This window comes from Neodiprion fabricii, chromosome 2, assembly GCF_021155785.1.
Source record: "Neodiprion fabricii isolate iyNeoFabr1 chromosome 2, iyNeoFabr1.1, whole genome shotgun sequence".
Taxonomy (NCBI): Eukaryota; Metazoa; Arthropoda; class Insecta; order Hymenoptera; family Diprionidae; genus Neodiprion; species Neodiprion fabricii.
The window spans coordinates 19,831,740-19,842,608 of record NC_060240.1 but is presented as its reverse complement, the minus strand read 5'-3'; the positions used below and the strand labels follow the sequence as shown (position 1 = coordinate 19,842,608).

At 37.7% G+C, this 10,869-nt stretch overlaps 1 protein-coding gene across 1 annotated transcript; it reads right to left on the bottom strand.

Moving 5' to 3' along the window:
* Positions 1 to 668: 668 nt before the first annotated feature.
* LOC124175575 lies at positions 669 to 4,770 on the bottom strand. The gene is made up of 4 exons (XM_046555971.1): positions 4,761 to 4,770; positions 3,494 to 4,415; positions 1,742 to 3,356; positions 669 to 1,676 (listed from the first exon to the last, which is right to left on the bottom strand). The coding sequence occupies exons 1-4, from the start codon at positions 4,768 to 4,770 to the stop codon at positions 669 to 671; spliced, it is 3,555 nt and encodes a 1,184-aa protein (XP_046411927.1).
* Between the last annotated feature and the right edge of the window lie 6,099 nt (positions 4,771 to 10,869).

Sequence of the window (10,869 nt, the reverse complement as noted above, 5' to 3'; positions counted from 1 at the left end):
AACATTTATATCCTAATTAACATGTGAGCAAATAATTGAAAAATACGTACGATTTTTTGAATAATTATATTTATGTTTGATAAATCTAATTATTGTGAAAAAATTTTTTATTTTCAAATTTCTCTTTTTTTAAAAGTAAATAAAAAATCATAATTGATATATATATGTATATATTTGAATATTATACATTACGATAATTGAATATAAATACATTGATTTATATACATATTACACATCAATATAATTAAATGATTAAAAGAACTTACCAAGTGAAGTTCTATCATAATTGTATGAAGCGCCTCTTCCGAGATGATCAACTGGTAGTGCCCCTACTCCACACCGATGTCGCCACATATTTCATAGTTATATATCGAAAAAATCGGCCCTGCACCTTTGTTTCCTAGATCTAGACATTCTCTGAAAGCGTTGCCGTTGTATTAGGGGTATGTAATCGTTTATTAGATGGGTGTTTTGGGTGGGTGTTGATCGTCTCGGAAGAGGCGCTTCATACAATTATGATAGAACTTCACTTGGTAAGTTCGTTTAATCATTTAATTGTATTGCGCGTCTCTTCCTCGAGATCAACTGGTAGATGTTTAAAGCTAATAACGGCAACCAATATTATTAATTAGTTTTGTGTTATACGTTGTGTCTTAACACTACTAATATTATTGCGAGTTCAAGATCGCTCGTGCATAAGAATCCTTATCTCTACTGACATTTAAATGATAAAATTTTGCGAAGGTTTCAGATCCCGTTGTCCAGCCTGCAGTTTTTCTTATCGTTTCTATATCGATGTTGTTTCTTTTCGCTGTAGACGTGGATGCGTGGCGTGTGCTGTGTGCTGTAAATTTGTCCGTATTTACTCCGCTATTTTTCAATGTTAATTTGACCCATCGACTCAGGGTTTGCGATGAGACGGCTTGAAATGGTTTTTTGAACGATAGGAAGAGATCTATCTTGGAGCCTCTTGAGGTTTTTGTTCTCTCCAGATAGTTTTGTAAGGCTGATGCCGAACAAAGTTTTTCGTCTTCCGCGTAGAATGGTATGATTAATAGCGGCTGTTTTCGATTAGCGCCCGTAGTTTTGATTCGATCCGGGATTCTAATCTCGAACGCATTTCCCACTCTTTGAATATTCTCGACGTTTATTTTTGAGTATGTTTGCATCCTATGTCCCGTGACTAAGGCTAGCAGGGTAATCAGTTTCATGGTTAAATCTTTCAGCGAGAGATTTTCATTTTTTGGCAGAGACTTGAAATAATTAAGAACAATCTTTGGTTCCCAGATTGAATCGTATTTTGGTCTTGTTGGTCTCAAGCTGTGTACTGCTTTGAAAAACCTTTTGATATGGTGATCTTGTCCCACTTCCGGCCCGATAATAAGCGAAATTGCGGATCTGAGGGTGTTGAGCGACCCATGGGAGGCTCCCGTGTCGTATGTTTTTGCGAGGAATTTTAAAATATCTGACACCGTTGCTTCGTATGGAGAAATGTTATTCTCGGAACAATGAATCCACCAGCGTTTTAACGCGCCGTCATATTGTTTAAGCGACGATTCGCTTACGGATGATGTCATGATCTGGATTGCTGTTTCTGGTAATTTTCTCCTTGCGAATGCCTGCTCGATAGCTTGCCGGCAACCAGAGAAATGTTCTGCCAAATTGCGTGAGGTTCCCTGTTAGAACAAATTATTAAGTTAATATTAGGTTTGAAGACAATGGGCTCTGCAACGAGCATTGCCTGAAATTTGGGGTACCATGGTTGAGCTGGCCACTCTGGTACTACTACGATCCCTTGCGCTTCTTCGCATTCGATTTTTTGTAGTGTGCGTAAAATTAGTGAAAAGGGTGGAAAAGCGTAGAAATATTGGTTCCATGGGACCGTAAAAGCGTCTACCGCTACAGACCCAGGGTCTCTTCGCCAAGAAATGTATTTTTTGCATTTCGCGTTTTTTCGACTTGCAAATAAGTCTATCTCAGGCATCCCGAATTTTTCAACAATCGTTCGAAAAGTTGTGTTTTTTAGTTCGAATTCGGTTTCCGGTTCCAATCTGCGGGATTCTACATCCGCTTCTACGTTCATTTTTGAACTTATATAAGACGCAAATACCCATATGTTTTTATTTTCGCACCAATCCCAGATATCTCTTGTTACTTTATTTAAGTGGGGGTATTGAATTCCTCCTTCTCGATTGATGTACGAGATCGCGGTTGTATTGTCTATTCTAAGGAGTATCTGACGGTTTTCTAAGTTTTTCGCGAAGCATTTGAGGCCAAAAAAGGCTGCCAATAACTCGAGGTAAATTATGTGGGACAGACGCTCGTTCTCATTCCAGTGTCCGTGAGATCTTTCGCCTTTGCAAAATACTCCCCATCCCGATAGCGAGGCGTCCGAAAAGATCTCAAGAGTAAAATTCGAATCTCGAATTGGGTTTATTGAGGATTCAATCTTTGATTCCCACCAGGTGAGATCCGGCGAAAGAGTTTCCGGTACCTTCATGTATCCCTCATATTTTCCCCCGTTGGATCTGAGGGTTAAGTATTTTGCTCGCTCAAAAGCTTTAGTATGGCCCCAGCCGTAGTTGACCGCAAAGCACGCTGACACTAAAGTACCGAGGAATTGTGCGAATTCCCGAATTTTTACGGAATCTCGAATTTTCAACTGTGCGCTTTTTTCTTTGATACTTTCTTTTTTCTCTTTTGTTAATTCTACAGTCCATCGTACGGAATCAAAATAACACCCTAAAAATTTGCAACGTTGGGACGGTGTGATTTGACTTTTATTTTCGTTTATAATGAATCCTAGTTTTTTCAGGAGTTTGCAAGTCTCTCTGACGTTATCTTGGCACGTGGTGTACGTGTCTCCAAAAAGTAAAAAGTCATCGAGATATATCACGGATAAATATCCTCTTTTCCTCAGATGCGAAATTACTGGTTTCATTATTTTCGTAAAAACCAACGGAGCGACGCTAAGGTCGAACGGCAAACATGTAAATTCAAAATATTGTTGATCTAACTGGAACCGTATGTATTTTCTGTGTGTTTTCGCGAGTGGAATCAGGTAATACGCGTCTTTAAGGTCCAAAGTGGCCATAAAGCACTGAGGGCTTATGAGTCTGAGAGCTGTTTTCCGGTCTTCCATTTTGAAATGTTCCGTTATGACGAAAGTGTTCAGTTCCTTCAAATTTATAATCAACCGCTTCGAACCGTCGGGTTTCGGTCGTAGAAAAATGTTTGAGATGAATTGATTTTTTGCCGGAATACATTTAGCGATGGCTCCTTTTTTGAGCAGATCGTCTATTAGTTTTAAGGTTTCTTGTTTTTCGGAGGGGGACCGCGCGGGTTCGATAGGCACCCTGTTTTGTTTGACTGTTACTGAAAACGGTATTTTGTATCCCTCGACCCATGAAAGGATCTTTTGATCCGACGTTATTGCTCGCCAATTTTTTAAGAAAAATTGTAATCTACCTGCCGTGATACCTACAAGGCTTACCGACGTCGGTTCTGAGAGTTGTTGTCTCTTCGGTGATACGGTTTGTGGTGTGATTGGCTCGGCTGTGTTCGCTGGGATGGGTATTTCTTCTGCGCTTGAAATCCTGTGTATTTCTGCCCCCCGGTCGTTCCCGATTGTGTTTTTTGCGCTTGGTAACGCGGCGGGGTCTTGAAGTTTTTTGAGTTCTTTGGTGTTTGATTTTTTGTTGCAGGTTTCAGCTCATTAAGTGACCGTTCCAAGTTTTTGGCTGACCGCAACCGATCTTCGAGATCCTTTCCGCATAGCCATTCCTCTGTTGTTGAATTTTGCAGTGCGTCCTTCACCGATATTTTTAACGGCGCTAAGATAAGACTTTTCCTTACTGCGGTTTCTTCGCGTTGAAGATCTGCAAGAAGTCTCGCCGTGTCGCTGATCGATTCTATTAATGCAAGGTCGGCATCGTTATCCCTTTTTATGATTGTTGCCAAAGCTTTTCCTTGAGCGGAAAGGCATGCTGCAATCCTCTCTTGTTTTGAGATGATGCGGTTATCTCGTTTTACGACCGCCTCCGTTGAGGCCGCTTTTAGCTCGGGATTCACTTTTGGCGGATCAATGAACATGCAGTTGCTTGGCGGAGGGTATTTTTCGATGATTGACGTCTTTAGCTCTGGTGGCAGACCTTGTTTGAATATTTCCTCCCATCGCACTGCGATAGGTTTTGGAAGTTCCGGTCCCAGGACCCTGTCTGGGGCAATCCGTTTCCCCATAGCTTTGAGGACGTTTTCTGCCAGGCCCCCTGACTCATCGACTCCTGGGTTCGGTGGTGTCTCAGCTCTCGTAGTTGTGGGATCGACGTCTTCAGCGCGTCTCGCGTCTCCCTGTGGTTCGACGACGGGTACTTCCCCGGTCGCTGTATCGTCAGCTTGTGAACCTGAGGCCCGACCTGTATGCATGAATGAGGAATATTTTCTATGTGATACATCACAGTTGCGGCTTCGTTTCAATAATGTTCGTGTAAATATATATATACATACATATATTTATACATTTTTGCCATCGCTACAGCTTCCTCGATTGGTTGAAACCTTACGAGTGGCATTGTTTTGGATTTTCCAATTTGTTGGGCATGAGTTACAACTTCTCTCTAAGGGCTACAGCCCTTGCAGAGTGCCGAAATCGCTACAGCAAAATGATCACGCTTGACGGGTAAGACGACCTAGCCTGCAAAATATTTCCCTTTTCCTCTCCCATTCATGGGGATTTCGAGGACAGCGGGGAGACAACTTACCATTTTCCATATTATTTCGTTAAAAACTGTCAGTTTCCCAATTTCTCGTCAGGGATTCATAGCCGCGTCTTCTCTTTCCGAGGTTATAATCTCGCGGCGAGCGCGAGTCGGACGATGACGACGATGCGTGCCTGCGACGCCGTTTCTTTTTCGACTTTTTCTTCGCCAATTTTCGTTCCAATCGTTTCATTCGTTTTTCCAGAAGTCCTCCGTCGTTTTCTTTTCCCGAATCTGTACTTCTGCTCCGGTTCCGGAACATTTTTAATGTTTTTTGTGTGCTTTATTATTTTATTTATTATTTTCTGATTGTGGCTTGTCGGCACAAAAAAGAAGAATGTCTAGATCTAGGAAACAAAGGTGCAGGGCGGATTTTTTCGATATATAACTATGAAATATGTGGCGACATCGGTGTGGAGTAGGGGCACTACCAGTTGATCTCGAGGAAAAGACGCGCAATACAATTGAATATAGATGGAGGTAATTATGTCAAATAATTTAATGAAAATAGGAAATAATTGATCGAATAAATTTTTTCTCTTAATAAATAATATTTTTATTTCAATTAATATGTGAGCAAATAATTGAGAAATACATAGGATTTCTTGGATGATTATATTTATTCTTAATGAATTCAATTATCGTAAAAAAAAATTTTTTTTTAAAATTTCTTTTTTTTTTTAAAGTAAATTCAAAATTATAATATACATATATATATGTTCATTATTATATATGTATATATGTATGGATATGTATATCATACATTAATATAATTGAATATAAATGGAGGTAATTATGTTGAATAATTCAATAAAATAAGGAAATAATTGATTCAAATAAATTATTTTTCCTAACGGATGATATTTATATCTTAATTAATATGTGAGCAATCAATCGAAGAATACGTAGGATTTTTTGAATAATTATATTTATTTTTGATGAATTTAATTACTTAAAAAAAATTTTTTTTTTTTTCAAATTTCTCTTTTTCTAAAAGTAAATTAAAAATCATAATATATGTATATATATATTTGTATATCATACATTCAAATAATCAAATATAAATACATTTATTTGTATATATATAATACTTTATTATAATTAAATATGAATGGAGGTAATTATATATAATAATTTGATAAAAAAAGGAAATAGTTGATTGAAATAAATTGTTTTTCCCAATAAATAATATTTTCATTTCAAATAAAATGTGAGTAAATAATTGAAAGACATACAGGATCTTTTCAATAATCATATTTATTTTTAATGAATTTAATCATGGTGAAAAAAATTTTTTTCAAAAATTTGATTTTCTTCAAAAGTTAATTTAAAATTATTATATATATATATATATATATATATATATTGTAACCAATATTTTTATAAGTTTGAGGGTAATAACGATATAACGATAATTGGTTACCCTACGGCGCAGTCGCTAACCTAAATAATTAGATAGAAAGAGATACTAAGGGAGAAAGATACGATTGTTGGGCGCCAGACGCACATGCGTCAAAAATAGATAATTAGAGAAAAAGACAAAGATAAAGGTAAAGGTAATAGATAAAGGTAAGGTCAGGTTCTACGACGGTTTTGCACAGTTCGCTCAGAGAGACATGATAATGGTAGAGGGGCGGAGTCGAATCCAATAGATAAAATAAGAAACAGGTGAAGCAGGAATAATATCAAATATATTAAACAAGAAGCGATAAGTTTACTGACAAGCAAGTAGCTGAAGAGTTGGCGATACAAGTACGATAAATGCGATAATTAACAATAGTTACAGCCAGAGAAAGGTTAAGCGAGAGAGTTAACAATTAACGGAACGTTTTCCGAATAAGCGGGAAATATGCGTAAGCTCGCGATACTAAAGGTAATGATTAACACGGTTTTAAGATAGATAGGCAGAACAGAAAAGATACACTGTACTTAAATTAAGCGGTGAGTAAATAAATCATAAAATATGAGAAGCGATCATAAACACATGCGAAATACAACAATTGTAATAGTTATCACATTACCAGAATGATCAGAAATAGGCAGACAGGGAATTATGTGTTACAAGGCAAATTCAAGCGACAGGTCAAATAGAAAATTATCATAAAATATAGAGAATAAAAGATAATACGTAGTCTATAGTTTGCGGTAAGTGCGAGAGAAAGATAGATAATATTCGGTACGATAAAAGGCAATTCAAGATAAGACAAACGATATTCAAGATAATCAATATGCCACGTACGGCAAACCAAATAGACTACGGACAACTACGATCAGCGATATAAGCGAAGAAAATAGTGAAAAAGATGTTATGCGATACGGCACAATACTCCAATGTCAAATGAACGACGAACGGGACCGCGCAGCGATATAAGATCGCTTCCGCGGTACACTCACTAAGATACGATAATCAACGATAATAGGTAAAGAGACAGATAGAAACTAATCAGAGAAAATATAACAAAATAGCAATGCTCAGTAGCTAAGGTAAAAATTGATCCTTCAACGGAACGCGCTGCTAGACAGCGATATTAGACATTCAAATATTCTAAAAGAGAAAGATAATAAGATAAAGCGATAGTCACTACAATGCGTAAGTAATAGTCAACCAGTCGCGAAGTTACTTGCAATAAGACAGAGAAAGGGACAAGATAAGAGATAAAAGAAAATAAGGTACGAGCCCAGGTGGCTCAAGCAGACCAACTGCAAGGTAAAGAGAAAAGATACGAGTCCAATTGGCCCAAGCAGACCAACTGCAAGGTAAAGAGAGAAAGAGATAAAGGTGAAGGTACGATATATTGCAAGTAATCTCGTGGCTTCACAAAATAGAAAAGGAACCTCACTTACGTGAAAGAAGATAGAACTGGTATAGAGAATGCGATAAGGTACAATAGCGAACTTTGATAGCGATAAGGCACAGAAGGTTACGATAGCACGACTGTTAATGTCAGTAACTGAACGTAGAGTGACGAGATGAGCGATGATCCTGATTTTCGTCGAGCTGCTGTCACGTGATTCTTCCCAAAATTTGAGGTATTTTAATTGGACCAGCAGGTCGCGGGGCCTGGTCCACGGATAGGCGGCGATAATCCCTCGCCGCTTGTTTTTCTTTTCCCTCGACGACAGGTATCGAGGTATCGGGACGTCGGAAGGTGGTTAGAGATGTTTTCCTTCAGCTGTGCGGTATCGTTGGTGAGAGGGGGGGGTCGTACTGCTCGTGTGTTGCGATAATGAGGTGTGCGGCAATGTTACGTCACCGGTCTCCTGGACTTGCGACCGACTGTAACTCACTCCTTGCTTTACTGGCACTCCCCGTTGGAGCTATTTCATCGGCGCTGCATCCTAGCCCTCGCTCATCGGAGCCCTCATGCCGGAACGATCTGGTGGTGATGGCCCTCAACCCGGATCCCCACACTAGATCCACCAGATCCACGTGGTCAGCATATCATTAGCCTATTCCACGCCGCAGTCCTTCGATAAGACGGTTCGTAAAGAGAAAACCGTCTTCTATTGGATAGTCAACGACTTAGTAGATGTTAGGGTCGGTTCAGCTCCAGGCTGATAAGTATCGTCGACGGGAGGCTTCGTTGTGTTTTTGACGCACAGCCCTGTACGCCGCCTGACGATGCATCCGAGCGGTAGAAGCATTCGTTCGTGGTTCGGCTCCTGGCCGATAAGTCTCAAATAGTTGGAGGTACTGTTTGTGCATCACGCACGACCCTGTTCGACAACTAGATAGGCATCCATCGGGAGTGGTTTCAGCGGTATTCGTTCGTCTGTAGTCGGTGGTGTTGATGTTGAGCTGGTACGTGACCCCTGTCAGGCAGTGTCCTGGTATCTTGACGTGAAGGTCTCGCAGATGGTTCTCGAAGAGCATTACAGAATTAGAAAATAGCATACAATTAGCTTAGTAAAGAGAAATCAACTTAAAGATAATTAGTCGTTCATTTTTGGAGTATTGGCCTCAGACGTGCTTTTGTTATTTTTAGCGATATCTGCACCTAGGGGAATGCGATAATTAAACAAAGTGACGGGGTACGAAATACCACGTCACAATACACACACACACACACACACACACACACACACACACACACACACACACACACACACACACACACACACACACACACACACACACACACACACACACACACACACACACACACACACACACACACACACATATATATACACATATACACACACACACACACATATATATACATATACACACACACATATATATATATATCAATTATCAATTACCTCCATTTATATTTAATTATATTGATGTATTATATACATATATATACATATATACATATAAAATAATATACATATATATATATATATATATATATATATATATATATATATATATATATATGTATATTATTTTATATGTATATATGTATATATATGTATATAATACATCAATTTAATTAAATATAAATGGAGGTAATTGAGTTAAATAATTTAATAAAATACGGAAATAATTGATTTGAATAAATTATTTCTCTCGACTGATAATATTCATATTTCAATGATTATGTGAGCAAATAATTAGAAAATACGTAGGATTTCTTGAATAATCATATTTATTTTTAATGAATTCAATCATCGTGAAAAAAATTTTTTCTTCAAATTTCTCTTTTTCTAAAAGTAAATCAAAAATCATAATATATATGGGCTATTCCGCGTCAACCGGATCAGTCATCTCTCAGATATTTTTTTAATTTGGCATGTGGATTGTGTGTGAGGAGTTAGATTTTTGTGCCAAAGCACGAATCTCATAATGCAAAATTCGATTTTTTAATAACAATAACAAATTAGACTCCCATTTTTTTCAAAAATTCATAACTTTGGCAAAAAATTAGATACAATATATTTTTTTTTTTAAAATCACGCGGAAACCTTAATAGAATTCACAAAAAAATACAAAATCATAAAAAAAAGTTGTTATCAATTGTTTATTTAACAATTAATTTTTCAAAGATTCTTAAAACAGTGACTGACACGATCAAAAAATTTTTTCAATATTCTGACATGTTCCTTGAACTGTACTACAACCTGTGAATCAATTCCAGAGGGGTGTTCTTCTTCGTTTTTGAGTAAAAAATCATTAAAGGTGTCGATGCGCATGAAATTGCGGCGCGCCGAGTCTCTACGTAACGGCGGGCGGCCGGTTGCCGTCCACCGCTACCCCGCGGTGGCGTCGCAGCGTTATTTTAGAGTCGTTTTCACGATGTAGGACATGATTGGAAAATCTGAAAAAAATACCGTACCTTCACAAGGCCTGCTCAAAGCGAGAAGTGGAGTTTCAGGAATGTGTTTTTATTTTAAAATGAGTAGCAAGTTATGTAATTATTATCATTTTCGTGTACTCTCATGGTGTGTAACCGTTATTTTGAATCTCTTTAATAAAAAAACGGTGAAAAACACATTCTTGAAACTTCACTTATCGCTTTGAGCAGGCTTTGTGAAGGTACAGTTTTTTTTTCAGATTCTTCAATCATGTCCTTCATCGTGAAAATGACTCCAAAATAACGCTGCGACGTCACCGCGGGCTAGCGGTGGACGGCAACCGGCCGCCCGCCATTACGTAGAGACTCGGCGCGCCGCAATTTCATGCGCATCGACACCTTTAATGATTTTTTACTCGAAAACGAAGAAAAATACCCCTCTGGAAGTGATTCACAGGTTGTAGTACAGTTCAAGGAACATGTTAGAATCTTAAAAAAATTTTTTGATTGTGTCGTTCACTGTTTCAAAAATCTTTGAAAAATTAATTGTTAAATAAACAATTGATAACAACTTTTTTTTATCATTTCGTATTTTTTTTTAAATTCTATGGAGCTTTCCGCGTAATTTGAAAAGAAAATATATATTGTATCTAATTTTTCGCCAAAGTTATGAATTTTTGAAAAAAATGGGAGTCTAATTTGTTATTGTTAATAAAAAATCGAATTTTGCATTATGAGATTCGCGCTTTGGCACAAAAATCTAACTCCTCACACACAATCCACATGCCAAATAAAAAAAATATCTGAGAGATGACTGATCCGGTTGACGCGGAATAGCCCATATATATATATATTTGTATATTATAAAT

What these genes read in the sequence shown, in the direction of transcription:
- LOC124175575 (XM_046555971.1), bottom strand. An exon ending in AACTCTCAGAACCGACGTCG is followed by an intron (nt 3,357 to 3,493) that starts GTAAGCCTTGTA and finishes CAAACAAAACAG; the next exon opens with GGTGCCTATCGAACCCGCGC. An exon ending in CATGGTACCCCAAATTTCAG is followed by an intron (nt 1,677 to 1,741) that starts GCAATGCTCGTT and finishes TTGTTCTAACAG; the next exon opens with GGAACCTCACGCAATTTGGC.